Genomic DNA, 25817 nt, shown 5'->3' with positions numbered 1-25817 from the left:
ATAAAATTGTATCTTAAAAATTAGAAGGTATAATGCAGTGAGATACACCTTAAAAAATTCAAATGAAAATGGATGTTTTGTGTACATTTTTTAAGACAGAAATTGTTTTTACAACTGTTCCATCTTAAGGGGAATTATCTACTAAGTTTCTTCTCTTTTACTTTGTCAGAGAAGGAAAAACACTGTTCTTGAATGCATTTAATTGTGAAGGTATTAAACCTAGAGATTTACTTGTGTGGAATTTAAGATACTGAAAAACTCAATTTCCTCAAAATTATTATTACTTTCCTTCCATGGTATACATTGGCTATTACATAAATTTGATTATAGAATTCACTACACCAATATCCAGTTGTTTTATAAATTGCAAATTAGTCTTATTGTTTGTTTGTTTGAATGTTGAGTAACTGATTCATTGTCCTCAAAGTCTGATAAAAAGTTTTGATGTACTTTGAGTATTATGACTTTATAACACCTGTTGTTTTAAGAAACTCTGATTTTGTAAAGGATTATGTTTTAGTATTGGTGCTTATAATGTCTAAGATGAAAAGGGTAAAATTCTTTACTGATTTTCAGAAATACTCTTTTTCTAGTGTTTATCCGACGTATGATTTTGCCTGCCCCATAGTTGACAGCATTGAAGGTGTTACACACGCCCTGAGAACAACAGAATACCATGACAGAGATGAGCAGTTTTACTGGATTATTGAAGCTTTAGGCATAAGAAAACCATTTATTTGGGAATACAGTCGGCTGAATCTCAACAACACAGTGCTGTCCAAAAGAAAACTCACGTGGTTTGTCAATGAAGGACTAGTAGATGGATGGTATGTTTGCTGGTATCTAGAACTGGGAGGCAGTAAGGACATGGTGTGTCACTAATTTTAAACTGCTTGGAGGTTTGGGGAGGATGAATAGGAGGGGTTGAAAGGGTATGCCTGTTGGGTTTCTGGTCCTTGTCTTTCTTTTATCCAGTTTCTCAGGTATTCCCTTTTGTTTTAATGCTGCAAACATGGAGTGCCCATGTTTGGGACTAGAAAAAGTTTGAAAAATCTCTGAATGAAATCTGTTCAGTTGAGTCACCATACTTACAAGCCTAAGAATATTTTTTTAACCTGAATTAACTAGAATGTGTGTATTTTTATTAGCATCATGTAATAGTGACACATATTAAGTATATATTGAATAATGTGTAATTTTAGATAATTACTCTGGAGCAGAATTTGATAAAGGGCAAGTTTACCTTGGGCCCCATTCAAAGGGTGTTATTGCAAACTTACTGAAAATTGCACATCTCTACAGAATATTAATTAACCAACATATATGTTTTTTACAACCCAGAAGACTTTATAAAGTGCATTTGGACATGAATGCCAGAATAACCATCTCTTATCTGTGTCTCACGGTCATATGTAGAATAGAGACTTGAATGTTAAATGAAAAGCAAATGAGAATGTTGTAATGCTTGGGTTTTCTGTATTTGAATATGTCACCTATGTGTCCTTTTTCAAATGTGCTTTTACTGTTTGCAGTAGTACATTTATTTTACTTAGTAATAATTGACTAGTAATTAGTGTTCTGCCTAATTATTGTAACCAGCTCTTAGTTCAGATATTTAACAAACTGAATATAATATTCAGAAAGGTATTTTATACTCTCTGCACCTACATGTTAAAAACATCTCCTAGGCTCTTAAAACTTCCCTATTTCCCAGGGATGACCCACGGTTTCCTACAGTTCGTGGTGTGCTGAGAAGAGGGATGACAGTCGAAGGACTAAAACAGTTTATTGCTGCTCAGGTGAGTTATGGTTTCTTTTCCAGCTTCTCTGTTTGGATTTTTAAAAGGATTTAATATCCTTTTGGTCTTTATTCCTGTTCTTTCTGTTCCTTGCTTGTTCCTTAGAATGCAAAAGCAGAGTGTTTTTGAAAAAAATAAACACCAATAATAGTGGAAAGTTGAGGACGTCCTAAACTCCTCTGCTAGGGTTGGACAGGGGCAACTGTGGTGTTTCTACCCAGTGAAGTGTATGACTGTTGACGCTTAACTGTTCAGGGTAACCAGATTGGCTTGTACACACTTAAGTTTTATATTCCAGTGGAAGTAAACTTGTAATTATTGATTGGGTTTATTTTCTAGCTTGCTTAACGTAAAATATTCTAGTTAATACTTCTTGCCCTTCAAGCCATTTTTTAAATTGTTTTTCTAGGGTTCTTCACGTTCAGTTGTGAACATGGAATGGGACAAAATTTGGGCATTTAACAAAAAGGTACATGTTTTGACTTTTGGTCCTCTTTTCTCTTGTCTAACTGCTAAATAATAGAATACGTGTAGAATTCATTAGTGTGCTCATAGTAGTGAAAACTTTGTATAGGATATTGTAATTTTGCAGATTTTCAGGAAAATGGAATGTTTTACTTTTTTAAACATGTAACGTGCATTAAGCTTATAAACTATACCAAACAAGTAACAATGATCAAAACAAACAAACTTGGGAGTATTAGGGAATGGTAATAGCTTTTTCCTTGAATCTTTTTTGAACACTTTGCATTTCATTTTTCTGCTTTCAAGCTGCGAGCTCTCTGTAAGAAGGTATTACTTAATGCTTTTATTTGCCTTACTTATTTAGCACATAGCTTTTAGCATATTACATGTTATAACTTGAGATGTTATATAGCTTTGAAGCACAATCACATTTATATAAGGGACTTGCTTATACAAACCCACTGAAAATGCATTATTCCTAGTTTAAAAAAACGTGTCCTCTAGTTTTCTCAGTGGCAAAGGGAAGACTTGGCTAACTCCATTCACCTGTTCCCTTGTGTACTTAGAGGACATAGTCTTAAAGATACATGTTTCGTTGAATAATATCAAAGGTTTGTTAATTATAATTCCTGTGTATTATTGAATCTACCTTTAAGAAAAAAACTGTCTTGAATAAAAGTCAAATGAGGAATACTGCATATTGACCTTGTTAATTGGAAGCAGATGCTTAGACACTATAATAAGGCAAATCATTAAAGTGCCATGTTTTAAACTATGGTTTCTGTGATTGTGTTCTGTAAATTCTTTTTTTTTTTATTTGTATTGCTGCTTGATTGTGCTGATGCCTTGCTTCAAAAAATAGATGCTTGTCTCGCATGTGTCTTGAATTTATTTTCTTTAGTCTTTTGTGTTTAGTCAGTTTTTGGATACATAAGGGAATTATTAATTGGTTCTCTTTGTTGCTGCAGTTACTAATAAATACACTCGAAATTAACAGGCAGAGTTAACATTGGTATTTGTTACATTAATAACCCATGTACACTTGGGTTCAAATATGAGAAATACATTTCACTACAGGCCAATAATTCTGTAGGGTCTGTTAAGTGAACACCATATTCCCCTATCTTTCCTTCCATTTTCATTCCTTAGATAAATCACATTCAGCTCTTTCAGACAATTTTTTTGGTATTAGTTGCCTGTATCTCTAAATGATGTGTGTGTTGCTACTTCTTGATTTTTGTTTGTTTGTTTGTTTTAGGCATCATCACAATGGAAGATGAAAATTTAGGTGGTCTGCTTTTTCTCATAACTTGTGGGCTTTCTTGTGGCTAATTGTTTCATTTTGTTTCCCTCATTTATTTCATTTTCTCATTCTGTCTTGGACTCTCCACACGCTGTCTAAATTTTCTACCAGAATGTTCACACGCCTCAGGTATTTTTTCACTCTGGAGACTTCTCTGCCAGGGCCTTCGGGGGTGCGCACATCTGATCCAGATGAGAGAATTGCTAACTTCTGAAGCCCTGTCGTCTTCACAGGTCATTCTTCCTCCTCATCCTGGAAATTCCCTGTGCTTTTGTTCTGAGCTGGGTCATCTGGTTCATGGGTCTTCCTTTTCTTTTTCTTGCCTTTTTGCTTTGCTGTACTGTATCCTCTGTAGCTCCCTGGGAAGGGGAGCATGGGATGAAGATTGTTGAGACGGTGTACAGGAACAGCTTCTTCACTTTGAAATTTCACAGTGATGTGCCTTGGGCTGGGTCTGTTTTCATTCCTATGCATTGGAAGAACATGTGGCTTCCAGACTGAAAACTCATTCCTTCAGTTCTGGGAAATTTTCTTGAAGTCTGTTTTTTTTTTTTTCTCTACTGCTTTGTCTGTCTTCTTTCTGAAATGTTTCTTGAGCACATGTTGGGCCTCTTGGACTATTTCTCTAGTTTCTTTTCTCTCTTATTTTCCATCTCATCTTTTGGCTCTCCTTTCTGGTAGATGTACTCAGCCCTGTCTTATCAGCTTCTATTGAGCTTTTCATTCATGCTCTCTTATTTCCAAGATTTCTCTTTTGTGCTCTGAATTTTCAGAATAACTTCCTGTTCTATTTCATGGTTGTAATATTATCAAATGGCATTTTTTTCCCCATGTAACATCTCTTTCCTCCAGGTTGTTTATTTTGGTTTTTCTTTGATAATAAAGGCATTTCTCAGATACCTGGCTGGTGAGCCTTGGTTATCTGCTCATCTTTAACACATTGACTGAGAGAGGGTTAAAGAAGACTAGGCTTGTCAGCTGTACCCCTCTGTAAGGTAGTCTGGTGGGGCCAATTAGTTGAAAAGCCTCCATTCAGTAACTTTCTATCTTATCTCTTAGACTAGGCAGTTTTTCCAGAAGAATTTCTTTAAGCTGCCAGAAGTGTGAAGGCCTGACTGCCAGGGTTTTGGAGCTGACCAGGGGAAGACTCGAGCCTTGATACCTAATATTACACCTTTTCTTAATACCCTGGTCTTAGTGCAGAACCCTCACCTTCAGAGGAAGAGGCTCTGGACTCTTTGGAGTAATTTGAAACCACTGATCCAAAGATTTTGAGAATTGTGTACAATTTTAGACTGAAAAAAACTTAAATTGTTTTTATTTTTGGCCATGCTATGTGACATACAGGATCTTAGTCTCCCACCCAGGGATGGAACCTATATGCCCTGCATTGGGAGCATAGACTCCAGACTCCACTGGACTGCCAGGGAACTCCCAAGACTTTAAAATCTTCTAGTCAAGAATTCTCAAACTTGTCTGATCCTAACCATCCTGTGGAATGCTTGTTTAAAAACAAATTTCTAGACTTTACTTCAGACCATTAGAATCATACATAGTCCTTCAGGGTTAAGTGGCCTAAAAATCTGTGCCAACAGGCTTCCTTGGTTGCTCAGTGGTAAAGAATCTGCCTGCTGACGCAGGAAACACGGGTTTGATCCCTGGTCTGGGAAGATCCCACACGTGTGGAGCAGCCAAGCTCCTGCGCCACAACTATTGAGGCCTTGCTCTAGAGGCTGAGATCCGCAACCACTGAAGCCTGCACGCCCCGGAGCCTGTGCCCGCAAGAAGAGAAGCCACTACAGTGAGAAGCCCATGCCCACAGCTAGAGAGCAGCCCCCGCTTGCTGCAAGCAGAGAGAAAGCCCGTGCGGCAACGAAGACCTGGCACAGCCAGTAAATAAATAAATAAAATTTAAAGAATTCTGTGCCAGCCGGTGCCCTAAGTGATCATTGTTATTCAAGTGTGAGAAACTGTCTTCTGCTCTCTTTGTCAGTTTGAGGGAACTGAACTGCACTGAACTGAAGTAAGTTTCTCAGGTTGGGTCAGCTAGATTTAACATCTTTAAAAGGAGAAATTGTATCTTACTGGCGTAAGTAACTAAACTGAGTAGTCACAAATTAAATCTGTGATCGTTCTAACTCAGTAGAAGCTGCAGGAAGGAACCCCTTAACCAATAAGGATGACTTTAAAACCTCAGGGAAGGACACAATGAAACAGTTTAGGAGGAGGCTGATGCTGATTTAGTACTGGCATGAAATGTTAATATAAGCAGGTAAGGAGTAGCAATCAAAGTGAAGTTAGATGGCTTTTCAGACTTTTCTTTCTGACCCTCTGCACATGGTTTCTTCTCTAAGTATATCAGAGTTTTACAGAGAAGCGGAAAAATGCTCTCAAAGCAATCAACAATAGCACAATACCAGCCAAACAATAGCAACAACAAAAAACCCAATATAAACCCAAACAAACAGAACCAGGTTTAATTAGCCATACCACTATTTCCTGCATCCTTCTAATGGGAAAAAAGTGACTGTTACTACTTTAGTTATCTATTTGACTTGTCATGTGCTTCTGTCTACATTTTTCCTGCAAATGCTTTCTCTAAATACTGCTGTTGTGATTGGTCATCATGGATAGTTTTAAATTGAATAGAGAAGTGAGAAAAATACACCAGATCCAGAAGGGGATGCTGCTCCTGTTTTGGTGGTAGAGGAAGTTAGAATGTAATGGTTACCACCATTCATTCATTTCACCTGTGAATACGTATCCATTTCGTGTAAGTTCCAGGCCCTTGCTAGGTACTGGAAACACAGTGGTCCCTATATATATGTGTGTGTGTGTGTGTATATATATAGCATGCAGACCAGGAGAAATACTGCGTTTACTTTTAATCTATAGAATTGCCTTATTATAGTGACCTAATGCTATTTGCTTTTGATGGTGGTGTGTTGCCTAACACTGCTTATAGAAAATATCTCTCTTCCTTCACAACAGTCTTCTCTAACAATACAAAATGGAGTATCACATTTACCTGTAGGACTGCTATATCACCCCACAAGATAATTTTGCTTTCAAATACCAGAGTTAAAAAATTATTTTCAAAATATTTCTTCTCATATTATGCTTTAACTATTGGTTTCTTTTCACTTGTCGGTAGTTTTTCTTGGAGAGGAACTCTAAATTCTTCAGGTAGTCTTTGCTTATGATTATTGTTTTTTTCCCTACTTGACTGCTTAAACATTAGATAACAGTTGGCAGGTAAACCAAAAATTAGTAAATGCAGTAACAAAGAATACCAGTTAGTAGTCCTGTGCTATTACTTATTTTATTGATGAAGTTTTTAAAAAATTTGTGACTTGTTTTAACACAAGGATGCCTTTGTTGCAGGTTATTGACCCAGTGGCTCCACGATACGTTGCATTACTGAAGAAAGAGGTGGTCCCAGTGAACATCCCCGAGGCCCAGGAGGAGATGAAGGAAGTTGCCAAACACCCGAAGGTCTCCGTCCAGTTTCACCAGTGATGTCCTATCTGTTAAAAAGGGCGCAGGATAATCATGGGGAAAGTGTGCTGAGGTGGCAGTAGCGTGACTTGGGGATAATTTCTATCCAGCATCATTTGTCAGGATTTCACACTAATTTTTAAGTTTTCTTCAAATTTTTTATATAATTTTTAAAGGTTGATTTCTGTTTATGGGCTTCCTTGGTGTCTCAGATGGTAAAAAAATCTGCCTGCAAGGCAGGAGACCTGAGTTCGATCTTTGGGTTGGGATGATCCCCTGGAGGAGGGAATGGCTACCCACTCCAGTATTCTTGCCTGGAGAATCCCCATGGACAGAGGAGCCTGGTGGGCTACAGTCCATAGGGTCGCAAAGAGTCGGACACGACTGAGTGACTAACACTTTTTGTTTACAGTTACTGCAGGATGGCTGTATTCCCCTGTTGTGCATCCCTGAGCCTCTCCTACGCCTGTTAGTTTGTATCTCTCACTCCCTCACCCCTGTATCATCCTGCCCCTGCCTGTTCTCCACTGGTAACCACTAGTTTGCTGTCTGTGTCTGTGAGTCTGCTTTGTTGTTGTTGTTGTTGTTATATTCACTAGTTTGTTCTGTTTTTTAGATTCCCCATAGAAGTAATATCGCACAGTGTATCACTTTACTTTACTTTGTTTTTATCTGACTGACTTTGCTGAGGTGATGCCCCTCATGTCCATCCATGTTGCTGCAGATGACAAAATCTTCTCTTTTTTATGACTGAATAGTATTCCTGTGTGTGTGTGTGTGTGTGTGTGTGTATACACACCACATTTTCTTAACCATGTATCTGTTGATGGGCATTTAGGTTGCTTCCATTTCTCTGCAATTGTAAGTGATGCTGCTGTGCACATTGGGGTTCATGTATCTTTTTGAGTTAGTGTTGGGTTTTTTGGGATATACCCAGGAGTGGAATTGCTGAGTCATATGGTAGTTCTATGTTTAGTTTTTGAGAACCCTCCATACTGTTTTCCACAGTGGCCGTACCAATTTACATTCCCATCAGCAGTGTGCAAAGGTTCTCTTTTTTCCACATACTCGCCAACATTTGCTGTTTGTGTTCTTTTTTTGATGATCGCCATTCTCAAAGGTGTGAGGTGATGTCTCATTGTGGTTTTAATTTGTATTTCCCTGATGATTAGTGATATTGAGCATCTTTTCATATACCTGTTGGCCGTTTGCATTTTCTCTTTGGCACAACATCTGTTTGCTTCTTCTGTCCATTTTTAAATTGGCATTTTTGTTTTCTTGATGTTGGACTGTATGGGCTATTTGAGAATTTGACACTAAGTGAAAAGTAAATGATTTTGTGGATTTCTTACTGAGGAAGTTTATTCTAGTAGTAGTATTAATACTGTCCATAGCACATCATGCAGAACTGTTACACTCAGTTGGTGCCTATTTTTTATTTTGTAGAAATAGCACATTAGTGTATAATAAGAATTTATTTCTTCCTGGAGATTTTACGTAATCCCTGCTCTTATCTCTGTGTGAAAGCTGAGATACATTTTTTATTAACTGGGTTGCTCACTGTTGCCTTTGCCTTTAAGCCAAAACATTTGACCTAGTAGTATTGAATCAGAGCTGTGTCCAGAGTCTGTCACACAGCCATTGGCTTTGATTTTGAAAACATCAGTGAAGTGAAAATGATACCTATTTGTCTAAATTGTGACTATAAATCTTAAATACAAGTAGCAGACAGTTTGTCTTAGATAAGCCATGGTTGTTGTCTCACATGGTCATGACTGCTAGGTTGATAATCTTGAAGCAAAAATAGATACTTTTTTTCCAGTTTTGTGAGTTGTCTATAAATATCCTTGTTATATAATGAAGCTTATATCCGTGGACTAACTCAGTCGTGTACTAATCTACCTATAACTATGCTATGCTCAGAGACTAACTCACATACAAGAGAATGTACTTCATTGTTGCTGTTTAGTCGCTCAATTGTGTCCAGCTCTTTGGGATCTCGTGGACTGTGGCCCCCAGGCTCCTCTGTCCATGGGATTTCCCAGGCGAGCATACTGGAGTGGGTTGCCATTTCCTTCTCCAGGGGATATGCTTCATGAAGAGCTATAAATGTTCTGAGTTGTGGCTTTGTGATTGCCTTTCTCTGTATGACATTAGCTTCTTTTAATTTTGAAGACTTTGTTTAGTGATACGCCTAATAAGATTTGGGGAATGTGTGTCTCTCTGTGTGATTGATTTGGCTTTACCTTTGCCTTTTTTTTTATCTGATTGGTTCAACCAGGTGAATGGTGGTTCCTGATATGTCATATCGCCCACTACAGTTAGCTTAAATGTGAAGCCAACTTAATGTTTTAAAATCGAAACAGTGATAATAAAGCTTTTAAGGGTGCTTATTTGTTAAAATGGTAGTTATAGTCAGATAGCTTAGTTAATAGTTAAAGAATACGTAATAATAAAGAATAGGTAATAGTTAAGTAATTGATTAGGAAGCACTGATGACTGTACCACCCAGTTTGACCTGTGGAATTTTCATTTATCATTTTCCTCACAAAATGTTCTATATTTAGCCTGTCTGTATTCTGTTCTGAGCCCAGCATAGCATAAGTTGTTGCAGCATACTGATTTTCCTCAAGGACATTGGTTCATTCAATGAACAGTTATTAAATACTGGTTATTTAAGATTTATTCGAAGGATTTTCTTATACTTCTTGATTTTGCTCAAACAAGAATCTGAAATTTAACCAATGTAGCATTCTTTTTATTCTGCATGTCTCTTTTCTTCATATAATACATACTGAAATGGCAGAAAGTGTATCTTTCTTACATGTATACTGCTGTCCTTAAAATTTGTCTCTAAAACGTGAAACGTCTATTGTTTCTTGCTAGGATGACATCTGTTCCTATAGTGTTGTACAGCCACTGATGAGAAATGACTTTTATTTTCCCCTTTGCTGCAAAAGCAGTGAGATTTTGAGTCTAGCTGAGCAGATTCTGGTTGGAGGGACACAGAAAAGTACTGCTTCAGCCCTAAAAACAAAGAATGAGTGTTTTAGGCTGGAAGTAATCTTGGGGCAGACCACCTCATCTGACTCGATTACATTATTGTGCAGGCATCTGCCCCAGGGTCATTTAACTGGGAATCAGATTGATACAGAGGACTTCTGTTTGTGTGAAGAAATAAAATGAATGAATATAAATTTGCATATTGAGTTCAATAGTTGAATGTTTCAACCAACACGCGCTCTCTTTTTTTTTATCAATCAGAATCCTGATGTTGGCTTGAAGCCTGTGTGGTATAGTTCTAAGGTTTTCATCGAAGGGGCTGATGCAGAGACATTGTCAGAGGGTGAGATGGTTACATTTATAAACTGGGGCAACATCAACATTACTAAAATACACAAGTAAGAACTTTTTGTTTGTTTTCAGATAAATATGGGAGAGAAGTCTGTGATGTTTATTGATTTATTGAAAATTACCTAATTCAGACCCATTCATGATGCTGGCTATTAAATCTCCCCATGCATAGATGCTGCAGATTTTGGACACATTAAATTTTTTTCCCCATATATGTTTCAGTATATTTATAGAGTATCAGGGTATCTTTTGCTTGTGATGTTGGAAATGACTTCCGTGCTTAGTCACTCAGTCGTGTCCAGTTCTTTGCAACTCTGTAGACTGTAGCCCTCCAGGCTTCTCTGTCCATGGGGATTCCCCAGGCAAGAATACTGAAGTGGGTTATTATGCCCTCCTCCAGGGAGTCTTACCAACCCAGGGATCAAACCCAGGTCTCCTGAATTGCAGGCAGATTCTTTACCATCTGAGCCGCCAGGGAAGCCTGAAAATGACTACATGTAGATATAAAAAATAGTTCTACTATTTAGGGCCCCCCTTTTATTATTTAATTCTCAGTATACAATTGCATGATGGGAGAGATCCTTGGGACAGAATTTGTATTATAGCATTCTTTATCCTAAAATCTACTTTAAATTTATTTAGCTTGCCAGTTATTATAGTGGGACATAGTATGTTAAGATTAATTTAGTAGACTGAAATCTCAGTTGTCCCGTCATTACATATATTTCAAGTCATTGCTGAATGTTTTGAAAACAGTATTTTGGCTTTTTTAATGCTTACTTCATGTGACTTTAAGATTCCTAAACATGTTCATGTTCTTTATTAGATGTATGTGGGTTTGGCACATACTACTATCTTGATAGCAGGGGTTATATTTTATTCATCTCTTAACTAGTTTGTGTCTGGTACCTACCAGAAACTCAGAAAGTGATTGAAATTTTTCCAAAGAAAATTCCGTATTTACTATAGGCAGAGAACAAAATAATGCACTTTTGACAGTGAAGGTTTATTTTCTTAAACTACTTTTCAATCTTATTTTTAGAAGTGCAGAAGGCAAAATTGTGTCTCTCGATGCAAAATTGAATTTAGAGAACAAAGACTACAAGAAAACCACTAAGATCACTTGGCTTGCAGAGACCGAACATGCTCTTCCTGTCCCAGCCATCTGTGTCACTTACGAGCACTTGATCACGAAGCCCGTGCTGGGAAAAGATGAGGACTTTAAGCAGTATGTCAACAAAAACAGTAAGGTAGCCTCCTAAAAGAAACCCTCTTTCATCTCCCTCTGTGTTATATTTTCTTTAGAATTAAAAACAAAAAATGTTATTTATTTACTCTTGGCTGTCCTTGGTCTTCATTGCTCTGAGGGCTTTTCTCTAGTTGCAGTGCGTGTGAGTGGGGCTGCTCTGTAGTCGCGGTACGTGGGCTTCTCGTTGCGGTGGCTTCTCTTGTGGAGCATGGCCCTGGGGCACGCAGGCTTCAGTAGTTGTGGGACGTGGCCTCAGTAGTTGCGGCTCCCAGGCGCTAGACTCAGTAGCTGTGGTACATGGGCTTAGTTGCTCCAGGGCATGTGTAATCTTCTAGACCAAGAATTGCTCTTGTGTCTGCTGCATTGGCAGGCAGATTCTTATCCACTGTACCACCAGGAAAAAGCCCAGTGCTCTGATAATTTTAAGACAGTGTATTTTGGCCTAATATCATCTTTACAGCATGAAGAACTAATGCTGGGGGATCCCTGCCTTAAGGATTTGAAAAAAGGAGACATAATACAACTCCAGAGAAGAGGCTTCTTCATATGTGATCAACCTTATGAACCCGTTAGGTAAATAATGTAACCAGACATTTAAATGAAAATGCTTTAAGTTCTTAGAGTAAATAATATTTCAGAAGATGAAGTGCCACTAAAATAATGTACCTGACATTATTCCCTGTTCCTGTTTCATTTGTTACTCTGTATTTTTTTAGACTTTATTATAACAAGTGTTAACATTGAAATAGCATAATATTAACAACTTTTACTTCTAAAACTAAACCATCTTATAATACGTCTTCATGTGGTCCAAGTAAAAAGAAAAAATTTCAGTGTTATCTTTGGATTAAATTATAACTTAACTACCTTTTCTTTATTGTGTATTTTGATTAGGTATATTGTAAAATATAAATAGTGCAACAGGGCCCAGAGGAATGGGAGACTGGAAAGTGATAAAGAGTACAAAGTTTCTTTTTAGGGTGATGTAAATGTTTTAAAATTAGATAGTAGTGATGGTTGCACATATGTAGCCATTGAATTGTATATTTTCAAACAGTGGATTTTTTTGGTATGTGAATTATATCTTGGTAAGGCCATAATAATGGCAGCCCACTCCAGTATTCTTGCCTGGAGAATCCCATGGACAGAGGAGCCTAGTAGGCTACAGTCCATGGCGTCACTAAGAGTCAGACACAACTGAGCGACTTCACGTTCACTTTTCACTTTCATGCATTGGAGAAGGAAATGGCAACCCACTCCAGTGTTCTTGCCTGGAGAATCCCAGGGACAGAGGAGCCTGGCGGGCTGCTGTCTATGGGGTCACACAGAGTCGGACATGACTGAAGCGACTTAGCAGCAGCAGCAAGGCCAATTAAAATATACTGAAGAGATATATAGGATTCTATTGTTACCAAATTCTCTTATTTTTACTCTGTGGCCTTTACTATAAAATTTGAAATTTTTTTTTTTTTGCATGTGGATAGTCTTAGGGGTGGTAGATTCTGCTAATTACTGTACCCTTTAGAATTGAGAAATTCTAATAAAATAAATGTTTTATAGAAATTCTTCTGCTTATAAGCAGATTAGTTGTGGTATGTGTATGCATTTCCTTTAAATCAAGAGTGAGACATGAATATCCACTAATGCCATTTCTGGTGGCCAGTGTAGATATACCTTTGTCCTGGACTTATTTAGCAGGTTTATATCCATGAAAGTTCATAAATTGAAAGTTTATGATTAGCACTGTCAATTTTTATTTATATGTTTGTTTTTAAACTACTCTGAAGAAACTCGGATGTGAATAAGAGAAGGGACTTATACTTTGAAAAGCATTAACAGTGCCATTGAATTAATCCAGGAATTCACTTGCTGTTCAGATAAACTTTTTTGTTCCTTCATTTTCTTTTTAGTCCATATAGCTGCATAGAGGCCCCATGCATTCTGATATACATTCCTGATGGACATACGAAGGAAATGCCAACATCTGGGTCAAAGGAAAAGACCAAAGTGGAAACAACAAAGAATGAGGCAAGTAATTGACTTCTATGGATATGTGTCTAATCAGTGATCCTAGGATTTAGACTTTATTTCTTTTTCTTTGCTTTTAAATAAAGTCGTTAATATATATATAATATAAATATAGAAAAGTATGCAAATTATAAATGTTAACCTTTTAAAAAAGTAAAAGCCTTAAGTGTTAATAACTAATTCAGGGTTGCACTGCTAGTATGTTGGTACTGCTGCTGCTACTGCTAAGTCGCTTCAGTCGTGTCCGACTCTGTGCGACCCCATAGACGGCAGCCCACCAGGCTCCCCTGTCCCTGGGATTCTCCAGGCAAGAACACTGGAGTGGGTTGCCATTTCCTTCTCCAATGCATGAAAGTGAAAAGTGAAAGTGACGTCGCTCAGTCGTGTCCGACTCTTAGTGACCCCATGGACTGCAGCCCACCAGGCCTTTCCGTCCATGGGATTTTCCAGGCAAGAGTACTGGAGTGGGGTGCCATTGCCTTCTCCGATGTTGGTACTAGCAGTGGTTTATTCTCAGATTTGGTAGGTGAGTTATAATTTCTTGGGCTTCCCTGATACCTCAGTTGGTAAAGAATCCGCCTGCAATGCAGGAGACCCTGGTTTGATTCCTGGGTTGGGAAGATCTGCTGGAGAAGGGATGGGCTACCCACTCCAGTATTCTCAGGCTTCCCTTGTGGCTCAGCTGGTAAAGAATCCGCCTACAATTCGAGAGACTTGGGTTTGATCCCTGGGTTGGGAAGATCCCCTGGAGAAGGGAGTGGCTACCCACTCCAGTATTCTGGCCTGGAGAATTCATGGACTGTGTAGTCCACGGGGTCGCAAAGAGTCAGACGTGACTGAGTGACTTTCACTTTCACTTTCTCATTTCTTTAGTCTCCTAATGGTAAAGATTTAGGTTCAGGTTTTTACTATGATAAAAAACACTTTGTGAATATCTGTGTACCTCTACCTTTGTTTATTCCTGTTATTTTTTATTAGGATAATTTTTTTTGTTTGTTTTTTTAAGGAATGAGATTGTTCATTTGAACTTTAAGAAAAAAAGTTTTTTGACCGCATCATGTTGCTTGCAGGATCTAAGTACTGTGATCAGAGATTGCATTCAGGTCCCCTGTAGTGGAAGCACAGAGTCCTAACCATTAGACCACCAGGGAATTCCCTAAACAGTTTAAAGAGATTAGCATTTTAAAATTTTGTGTTTAGCTTAAAATATTATAAAATAGTTTTATAAAATTTTGTGTAAAGATATTTAATACAAATTAATAATTTTATTTTTGGTTTTCTGCATCTGTAGGCATCTACGCCTCTCAAGACAAGATCGGCTCCTTCTTTGAGTACTTGTGCCACGTCTGAGGATTCCTTGGTCCTTTACAACAGAGTCGCTGCCCAAGGGGACGTGGTTCGTGAATTAAAAGCCAAGAAAGCCACAAAGGAAGATATAGATGCAGCTGTAAAACAGCTTTTGGCTTTGAAGGCTGAATATAAGGAGAAAACTGGCCAGGAATATAAGCCTGGAAATCCTCCTGCTGCAGTAGGACAGAATATTTCTTCTAAATCATCATCAAATATTGTGGAAAGTAAATCTCTGTATGATGAAGTTGCTGCACAAGGAGAAGTGGTTCGTAAACTGAAAGCCGAGAAAGCCCCTAAGGTCAGTATCCTGGAAGGAGTTTAGACACATTGTTGGTAACCTTATGAGGTCCAGCAATCTGGCCAGTCCCATTTTCTCATAAGATGTATTGTCTATAGACTGTCTGATTCAGTACTTTGATGTAACAGTCAACGTTGACTGATGCATGCTTGTGCCAGGCTCTGGAAATATTGATGAGACACAGCTGACCGTCTAGAGGGGGAGCGGGGCTGAAGAAGAATCTTACACAGACTGTAATCCTGGGTGGTATATGTAAATTGCTCTCAGAAGTGTCTGTGGCTGTAAGTGGCAGGGAAGGAAGAAACAGAAAGAATATTGAAACCAGTCCTGAAGTAGAAGAAGCCCTTTAAGATGAATGACTTTCAGAGGAGGTACTCTTAAATCTAGGTCTGTGGTTCTCAAGCTTTATTGTGCATCAGAATTATTGGAGAGCTTGCTCAAACACAGGTTGCTGGGCTCCACCTCTTGAGTGTCAGCTCCAGTAAGTCCAGAGTGTGCAGAGGTTATGCATTTGTAAAAAGTTGTCCAGGTGATGTTGATGCTGCTGTCCTGGGACTGGATATAGAAGATAGCACAAGCAAAAGTTCAGGGTGCGTGCAGGGAATAAAGAAGTGTCTGTTGGTGACTATTTCAGATTTTTTTTAGGGGAGTCCTCAAGTGATACCACATTTTGACTGAAGTATACATTTCACTGGGCTTCCCTGGTGGCTTAGTAGTCAAGAATCCACCTGCTAATGCAGGAGACATGAATTCGATCCCTGGGTCAGGAAGATCCCCTGGAGAAGAAAATTGCAACCCATTCCAGTATTCTTGCCTGGGAAACCCCATGGACAAAGGAGCCTGGCAGGCTACAGTCAGGACTTGGAAAAGAATTGGACACCACTGAGTGACTAAACAACAGCAATACATTTCATTTCATTTCAATAATATCTTTAGGCAAAACATTTAGCCAAGTGGGTGGTAGCACTGATTTTGGAACAGGATTGCTTGCTCAAAATAAGAGACAAAAGGAATGGCATCTGTGATAGAAAAATCATGTTTAATAATCAGCATATGTAGTTTCTATACTCAGAAAGTAACGAGATATAAAATATCAAGTTAATAGTACTGTAACTGGATAAGCTACCAAAAATTGTAGAATCTGGGTTGTGGCATGAACATGGAGAGATGTGATGAACCACTGGGCCTGACTTACGTAACTGGAGATTTGTTCTAAAATGCTCCTGGGGATCTGTTGTCTCATCAGCGTCCTGGGCTTGGGTTGGAGAATGAGTGATTTGCGGTTGTAAATTCCTCACCTCATTAATGAGTTTTTCTGCCTCTGACTGGAGACCTTGTACCCTAAGAGTCTTGTCTGTGGACCTTTGCCTTCTGGTGAGGAGAGAAAATGCTTTGGGGAGATCTTGGGGCTTTGCTCCAACAGTTATTGTTGATATTTTCCTGTCTCTCTCACTGTGAAGTATGAGAAAGTTTTTAATTAGCCTGTTGAAGCTCTGCAGAGCTGTGATGCTCTAAAACAGCTTTGCTTCAAGGAGTGAAGGCTGATAGATGTATTGTTGGGGATATAAATCCTTTGTATTTCCTGTCTTGTGGTGAGGTTAGGAGCATTTTGTACTCTTTGTATATCTCATTTACTAAGCATGGTCCCCTTTCTAGATGTAATTTGAGGGGAAGGACTTTGATCTTTAAACTCCTTCATTCTTAGTAGAATACATTGATATCCTGGGCTGATTTTTAGTTAGTTGCTTGTATGTGGGGTAGTAACAACAGCAGCAAGTATATTGGGTTGGCCAAAAAGTTCATTCGAGGTGGTCCATACCATCCGAATGAACTTTTTGGCCAACTGAGTACTTAGAGTAGAACCAACTATGTCTCCCATCTTGTTGGGTTAATGGACTATATCCATTGAACAGCACTGTTATGAAAAGCCAACCTGTGGGTCAAAAAAGCACCTAATTTCTTTGGAAATTGGGGAGGTACTTTGACTACATATATTTTGATAATGGTAAGTGTGGTACTGCATCTTACTTCACTGTAGTTTGCATATTGAATGCCTACAGTGTACCCTGTTTCAAAATGTTACTTGTATATATTTTTTTCTCTAAATGCTGAAAGTAGTAAATTGCCCTTTTTCCTAGAGAACCAATTCAATTACTAGGAATGGAAATATTGTAGAGACTCCATCTGGCAAGGCGCACTCTGCACTGATGCTATTTTTGCATTTAATCCTCACAACAACCTTGTCCAATAATATTCAAATAATACTCCTTTTTTTTAATTTGTTGGTTTTAGTAGCCAATGAGAAACTGCTTCCTGCAGTGAACATAAAAGTAACTTTGTGAAGTTTGCGAAGCCTAGATTCCAAGTTACTTCCAGTTCAGTTCAGTCGCTCAGTCGTGTCCGACTCTTTGCGACCCCATGAATCACAGCACGCCAGGCCTCCCTGTCCATTACCAACTCCCAGAGTTCACCCAAACTCATGTCCATCGAGGTTGGTGATGCCATCCAGCCATCTCATCCTCTGTCGTCCCCTTCTCCTGTCCCCAATCCCTCTCAGCATCAGGGTCTTTTCCAGTGAGTCAACTCTTCACATGAGGTGGCCAAAGTATTGGAGTTTCAGCAGTTAGAGGCATTCTAAGCACCAGTGGAGGGTGGGAGTCATGGTTTCACTAGTTTGTTACTATTCATTAAGCAAGCCTATGCTGCTTTTACATTCGTGATTTGTCTAAGCCTCTTAAGCATCCATTTCCCACAGAAGTAGTTTTTTAACCATGTCATGTTGCCACTCAAGTAAGGAAAGTGGTTGGCTGCAGCTGAGGTTTTATAGTTACAGGTTTCCACGAGAGTTTCTTTCTCTGTTTCTCCCACCCCCTTTTCTGCTTCACGATCAGATTGGTGATTCTGTGTAAGAACCTTTAGGCATGAAGGCAGAATATTAGCATAATGCGGGCAAAGAATAAAAACCTTCACGTTCACCCTCAGCTCCCCTTCCAGTCCACCTTCTGCTCCTCTTGGCTCTTCCTCCTGCCCAGTAGGCTTCTGTGTTAAAGTGGTGGATCAGGCAGATAGCGTGTGAGGTGAAATTCAGAATACACCCAAGATTTCATAGCTCTGACTGCTGAGTTACTTTCATAGTGACCTTAACTTTTCAGATTTTACGTATTAACTTTTAAAAGTTTTAAAGCCGCAGGTCCAAAAAATAAAGTTTTGATTTTGAACAGATTTCTCTGGTCTGAAATCTGAGTGAAACGTTTTGAACATGAAATAATACCTCATGGAACAATTTGAACAAATCTTCTGGCCAACCCAATAGTTTTTGAAATGGGAGTCAGGAACTGGTAAATCAAAGTTTTTATGGAATACTTGTGACACTGGAGGACAGGGCTTGCCAAGCTGACCTACACCTGTGTTTTGTGAGCGAAATGTCATTGGAACACAACCACACTTACTAGTTTACGTATTTTGTCTATGGCTGTTTTTGTGCTGTAATTCCAGAGTTGAATAGTTGCAGCAGACTTGCAAAGCCTAAAATATTTATTGTCTGGCCCATGCCCTTTATTGCAAAAGTTCTCTGACCTATCCCGTAGAAGAGTTTTCAGAACATTTATAGTTGAGGATTTGTAAAATTAGAGTAATAAATGGCAGCAAAATCAGATGACTACTGCATTAAATATAAATAATAATTCACAGGACTTCTGTGGCAGTCCAGTGGTTAGAAGGCTTCACCTGCTAGTGCAGGCTGTGTGGGTTTGATCCCTGGTCAGAAAGCTAAGATTTCACATGCTCAGGGTCAAAAAACAGAGCATAAAGAACAAGCAAATTGTAACAGATTCAGTAAAGACCTAAAAAATGGTCCACATAAAAAAATTCTTAAAAATAATTCACAATTGTCTGGTCTTGTTAAACCTCGCCTATGTGATGTGGGTGATCGGAGAAGGCAGTGGCACCCCACTCCAGTACTCTGGCCTGGAAAATCCCATGGACGGAGGAACCTGGTAGGCTGCAGTCCATGGGGTCGCTAAGAGTCGGACACGACTGAGCGACGTCACTTTCACTTTTCACTTTCATGCATTGGAGAAGGAAATGGCAACCCACTCCAGTGTTCTTGCCTGGAGAATCCCAGGGACGGCGGAGCCTTGGTGGGCTGCCGTCTCTGGGGTCGCACAGAGTCGGACACGACTGAAGCGACTTAGCAGCAGCAGCAGCAGCATGTGGTGTGGGTGATGGTCACTTTTTACTTCTGGAGTTGTAGCATTTTGATTCACAGTACCTTGTATTTAAAAAGTATTTTTAAAACCTTTTTTCCCACTGATCATTGAGGTGCTAAGGCCATTTTGAAAGGTTCTATTCTTGCTAATTTTTGTTGTTGCTGTTCTTACTGTTTTAAAATTGGTTAACTTTTTATTAAAGTTGCCCACTTTTCCCATGGGGAAATGTTTCCATCAAGTGGTTGCTGCAAAAATAGTTTGTGTACTTCTCATGTGTTCCAACCAGCTGTGTTCTCATCCACTTTGTCCATTTTCAGTTATATTTTAATACCCTACTCTCAGGGTTGTTTTTACTTCCTCAAATTCCCATCTTAAACCTTTACTGAAGGTTTTTCGGTAGGCTGTTTTCTTTCTTATTTATTTGCCTCAGCAACTATTTATTGAAAACTTTTTTTGTCTGTTGGCACATTAAGTAAGTTTAGAACAGTCTTTGTCCATTAAAGACTTAAGATCTGTTAACAAGTGCTTATTACATTATGCTGTTGTATAGTCATGTACTGAGTAGTATCATCCAATTCTGCTTTGTAAATGTCTTTTAATGCAGAAAATTAAAATATTAAAAGAAATTATTTTTTTCTCATTCTGTGAGACATATTCAAGTAACAATCACAGATCTCTTTTAAAAAAGCAGTTTTTGTGATGCATTAGCAGGATTCAGTTCAGTTCAATTCATTTGCTCAGTCGTGTCCGACTCTTTGTGACCCTATGAATTGCAGCACACGCCAGGCCTCTCTGTCCATCACCAACTCCTGGAGTCCACCCAAACTCATGTCCATTGAGTCGATGATGCCATCCAACCATCTCATCCTCTGTCGTTCCCTTCTCCTCCTGCTCTCAATCTTTCCCAGCATCAGGGTCTTTTCATGAGTCAACTCTTGGCATCAGGTGGCCAAAGTACTAGAGTTTCAGCTTCAGCATCAGTCCTTCCAATGAACACCCAGGGCTGATCTCCTTTAGGATGGACTGGTTGGATCTCCTTGCAGTCCAAGGGACTCTCAAGAGTCTTCTCCAACACCACAGTTCAAAAGCATCAATTCTTCGGTGCCCAGCTTTTTTTATAGTCCAACTCTCACATCCATACATGACCACTGGAAAAACAAAGCCTTGATTAGATGGACCTTTGTTGGCAAAGTAATGTCTCTGCTTTTTAATATGCTGTCTAGGTTGGTCATAACTTGCCTTCCAAGGAGTAAGTGTCTTTTAATTTCATGGCTGCAGTCACCATCTGCAGTGATTTTGCAGCCCCCCAAAATACAGTCTCTCACTGTTTCCACTGTTTCCCCATCTATTTACCATGAAGTGATGGGACCAGATGCCATGATCTTAGTTTTCTGAATGTTGAGCTTTAAGCCAACTTTTCCACTCTCCTCTTTCACTTTCATCAAGATGCTCTTTAGTTCCTCTTCACTTTTCTGCGATAAGGGTGGTGTCATCTGCATATCTGAGGTTATTGATATTTCTCCTGGAAATCTTGATTCCAGCTTGTGTTTTTTCCAGCCCAGTGTTTCTCATGATGTACTCTGCATATAAGTTAAATAAGTAGGGTGACAGTATACAGCTTTGATGTACTCCTTTTCCTATTTGGAACCAGTCTGTTGTTCCATGTCCAGTTCTAACTGTTGCTTCCTGACCTGCATATAGGTTTCTCAAGAGGCAGGTCAGGTGGTTTGGTATTCCCATCTCTTTCAGAATTTTCCACAGTTTATTGTGATCCACACAGTCAAAGGCTTTGGCCTAGTCAATAAAGCAGAAATAGATGTTTTTCGGGAACTCTCTTGCTTTTTAGCAGGATTAAAATTACCTTTTAAATTTAGATCACTGTCTCATATTTTCTGTAATGTGATGGCATACTATAGTGCTTAAGATCAAGACTCTAGAACAGCAGTCCCCAACCTTTTTAGCACCAGGAACTGTTCATGGAAGACAGTTTTTCCATGGACTGGGGGGTGGGGGGATGGTTTCAAGATGATTCCAGCACATTACGTTTATTGTGCACTTTATTATTATTACATCAGTTCCACCTCAAATTATCAGGCGTTAGATTCTGGAGTTTGGGGATCCCTGTGTCTAGAGTAAACCCTAGATTAAAATTCTCACTCTACCACTTACTGTGTAACTTTGGGTATGGTCCCTAATCTTTCCAAACTTTTACTTTTTTTTTAAATGGATGAGGATTGTTTAGAAAATTAACTAAGATGGTCCATTAAAAGCGCTTAGCATCGTTATCTGGTACAGAGTAAATAGGCCATAAAATGATGGTGACTTGTTTTATGCTTCTAACTCTCTTTCTGTCAAGAATCTTTGGTTACCTTCTAAATCATCAGAAAAGACTGCATAGCAAGTAGTATGATTTCTCCCAGTTTTGAAAAATAATCTGAGTAGATTATTTAGATATCTAGAATATTCCATTTCCTAATTGGAGAGGTATATATAATTTGGTCTTTTAGAATATTTCATTCAGTAATGAAGTGGTTTGCCCATACTAATTTTCTCCTTTGCCACACAAGGGTTTTTTCCTTTGTGAAATGTGTGCCATCTGACTTCAAACTGTCATCAACACCTGCTTATAGTGTAAAATGAACTTCTTTCAGATAGGCGTCTTTTTGTAGAAATAGTTGCAGGGAAGTCCCTTAACTTTTTCTCTATGTTCTTTCATTTAGCTGATGAAAGATTCTTTTTTTCTCAATTCTGATATGTCTGATTAACTCTCTGTCTTTTTTCTTAGACAGATAGATTTTGCTTTGAAAACACTTTCAGTTCTAAAGACGGTATAAACAAGAGACAGGTCAGAAATACAAATCAGACAACCAGCTCTTTGCAGTTTCTCCTTTTACCCTCTTCTGTGATACCTGCTGCGGCACTCTAACAGGCAGGAAAATTGTATCATAAATAGCTGGACAAGGAAATGTCATTTGATATTTTGCTGATGCAAATTCTTTGAAGATATATGGGTTCTTCCTGTGTCTCTTTGACCCCATCTTAGCATTCTTTCTGTTTCTCTTGGGTTCTTCTTAGCTATTTGGAGCATTGTTAGAATTTAGCAGTAAAACTTGCATAAGCTAATTGGGAGGCACTTTTTCTGTTTTGATTCTTCGGCTTTCCAGTGGTAGAGTATACAGTATAAGTATGTAGTATAGTCTGTGGTTAGATGGTGTCTCTATTCAGGTGCAGTGTCCAGCTTGGCTTGCATTGATGTCCTCTGCTGAAGTCACAAGAATCTTCATTTTGGTTGAGTGTTTCATTCTTCTTCATCATAATTAAGTTGAAGTATCAGAGGTTGATATGTATATGAAGTGAATATCTAAAACCTCAACATACACTCTCATTTCATTGTAAATTTTTAAGAGTGATGTAGTTATTCTTTAGGTGAGCTCATAGTGTGGGTTTTTTCTAGTGGTATATTTTGTGTCTGTTTAATGGGCTGAAGAAAATAAGAATTTGTACAGGCAAATTCTGATTTTGTAAATTCTGACTCCACTATTTACAGTCCCAGGACTTGGAAGCTGACAGTTTGCTTGGATGTTCTCTACTTTGTCTGTTTACATATATGAAGTTAAACGTTACAGTAGTATATGTGTATGTACATTTATGCTTATTTTTATGATTTGTATATAGGTTTATGATACTTATATTTTTAACTTTTCTTTAGCTTTGATGTGTTACTTTAGGCTGATTATTTGACTCCTTTGTGCTTGCATTTCTTCATGATGATTATTTACAGGGATATTTTGGCAGTAATTAATGATTTTTAACATTAATTGAAATTTTCAGAAATTTCAGAAAGCATTAAATATTTGTCTTTTTTGCCCCTTTTCTCATAGGCTAAAGTAAATGAAGCTGTAGAATGCTTACTGTCCCTAAAAGCTCAGTATAAAGAAAAAACTGGGAAGGAGTATGTTCCTGGTCAGCCCCCATCATCTCAAAGTTCAGATTCAAGTCCACCCAGAAGCTCTGAGCCTAGTGGTCCAGAAACACCAGAAGCCAAACTACTTTTTGACAAAGTAGCTTCTCAAGGAGAAGTAGTTCGAAAACTTAAAGCTGAAAAAGCTTCTAAGGTTGGTGTGGTATTATTACGTTTGTGTGTTTTTGTTTTGTACACTACAGGCTACTTTCTTTGGAACGCTTTCTGCCCAAAAAACCTGGTTAACCTCTACTCTTAATGTCAGTTCTCAACTCTTTTATCTTGCCTTTTAGGGAATCGTTTGTTGATCCTTTTCCCACCAACTAGGGTTGACTGGACATGCTCATGGAACTCTGCTCTTCTCTGACAAAACACTTCAGTTTGGTTCAGTCACTCAGTTGTGTCCGACTCTTTGCGACCCCACTGACTGCAGCATGGCAGGCGTCCCTGTCCATCACTACCTCTCAGAGCCTACTCAAACTCTGTCCATTGCATCGGTGAAGCCATCCAACCGTCTCATCCTCTGTTGTCCCCTTCTTTTCCCACCTTCAATCTTTCCCAGCATCAGGGTCTTTTCCAGTGAGTTGGTTCTTTGCATCAGGTGGCCAAAGGAATGGAATTTTAGTACAAGGGACTAGCAAGAGTCTTCTCCAACACCATAGTTCAAAAGCATTCTTTGGCACTCAGCTTGCTTTATAATCCAACTCTCACATCCATACATACTACTGGAAAAACCGTAGCTTTGACTAGATGGACCTTTGTTGGTAAAGTACTGTCTCTGCTTTTTAATATGCTGTCTAGGTTCAGTTCAGTCGCTCAGTTGTGTGTGACTCTTTAAGACCCCATGGACTGCAGCACGTCAGGCCTCCCTGTCCATCACCAACTCCTGGAGTTTACCCAAATTCATGTCCATTGAGTCGGTGGTGCCATCCAACCATCTCATCCTCTGTTGTCCCCTTCTCCTCTTTGCCTTCAATCTTTCCCAGCATCAGGGTCTTTTCAAATGAGTCAGCTCTTCGCATCAGGTTGCCAAAGTATTGGAGTTTCAGCTTCAACATCAGTCCTTCCAATGAATACCCAGGACTGATCTCCTTTAGGATGGACTGGTTGGATCTCCTTGCAGTCCAAGGGACTCTCAAGAGTCTTCTCCAACACCACAGTTCAAAAGGATCAATTCTTCAGTGCTCAGTTTTCTTTATAGTCCAACTCTCACATCCATACGTGACCACAGGAAAAACCATAGCCTTGACTAAACGGACCTTTGTTGACAAAGTAATGTCTCTTCTTTTTAAAATGCCATCTAGGTTGGTCATAGCTTTTCTTCCAAGGAGCAAGCGTCTTTTAATTTCACGGCTACAGTCACCATTTGCAGTGATTTTAGAGCCCGAAAAGATAAAGTCTCTCACTGTTTCCCCATCTGTTTCCTATGAAGTGATGGGACCGGATGCCATGATCTTAGTTTTCTGAATGTTGAGCTTTAAGCCCACTTTCCCACTCTCCTCTTTCACTTTCATCAAGAGGCTCTTTAGTTCTTCACTTTCTGCGATAAGGGTGGTGGCATCTGCATATCTGAGGTTATTGATATTTCTCCCGGCAATCTTGATTCCAGCTTATGCTTCTTCCACTCCAGCGTTTCTCATGATGTACTGTGCATATAAGTTCAAAAAGCAGGGTGACAATATCCAGCCTTGATGTACTCCTTTCCCAATTTGGTACCAGTCTGTTGTTCCATGTCCAGTTCTAACTGTTGCTTCCTGACCTGTATACAGATTTCTCAGGAGGCAGGTGAGGTGGTTTGGTATTCCCATCTCTTGAAGAATTTTCCATAGTTTGTTTTGATCCACACAGTCAAAGGCTTTGTCATAGTCAATAAAGTAAAAGTAGAAAAAGTAGATGTTTTTCTGGAACTCTCTTGCTTTCTTGATGATCCAACGGATGTTGGCAATTTGATCTCTGATTCCTCTGCCTTTTCGAAATCCATCTTGAACATCTGGAAGTTCATGGTTCACATACTGTTGAAGCCTGGCTTGGAGAATTTTGAGCATTACTTTGCTAGCGTGTGAGATGAGTGCAGTTGTGCAGTAGTTTGAGCATTCTTTGGCATTATTTTTCTTTGGGATTGGAATGAAAACTGACCTCTTCCAGTCCCGTGGCCACTGCTGAGTTTTCCAAATTTGCTGGCATATTGAATGCAGCACTTCCACAGCATCATCTTTCAGGATTTGAAATAGCTCAACTGGAATTCCATCACCTCCACTAGCTTTGTTCAAAATGATGCTTCCTAAGGTCCACTTGACTTTGCAT

The 25817-nt window shown here is 39.0% G+C and overlaps 1 protein-coding gene across 2 annotated transcripts in view; it reads left to right on the top strand.

The window, feature by feature from the left end:
- Window positions 1-25817, top strand: part of EPRS (glutamyl-prolyl-tRNA synthetase) — a 64654-nt gene that overhangs the window by 18704 nt on the left and 20133 nt on the right. Inside the window, exons 10-20 of one of the 2 annotated variants that reach the window (XM_027564463.1) lie at window positions 594-827; window positions 1715-1799; window positions 2209-2268; window positions 2571-2591; window positions 6952-7062; window positions 10330-10466; window positions 11462-11669; window positions 12129-12241; window positions 13579-13696; window positions 14988-15344; window positions 23434-23667. In XM_027564463.1, coding sequence (XP_027420264.1) covers window positions 594-827; window positions 1715-1799; window positions 2209-2268; window positions 2571-2591; window positions 6952-7062; window positions 10330-10466; window positions 11462-11669; window positions 12129-12241; window positions 13579-13696; window positions 14988-15344; window positions 23434-23667 — 1678 coding nt within the window. The remainder of the gene's footprint in view (window positions 1-593; window positions 828-1714; window positions 1800-2208; window positions 2269-2570; window positions 2592-6951; window positions 7063-10329; window positions 10467-11461; window positions 11670-12128; window positions 12242-13578; window positions 13697-14987; window positions 15345-23433; window positions 23668-25817) is intronic. The other variant, XM_027564464.1, reaches the window with a different exon arrangement.

The sequence above is a fragment of the Bos indicus x Bos taurus genome, chromosome 16 (genome assembly GCF_003369695.1).
Source record: "Bos indicus x Bos taurus breed Angus x Brahman F1 hybrid chromosome 16, Bos_hybrid_MaternalHap_v2.0, whole genome shotgun sequence".
NCBI classification, from domain to species: domain Eukaryota; kingdom Metazoa; phylum Chordata; class Mammalia; order Artiodactyla; family Bovidae; genus Bos; species Bos indicus x Bos taurus.
The sequence above is the reverse complement of the archived record's forward strand: the minus strand, read 5'-3'. Positions and strand labels throughout refer to the sequence as shown.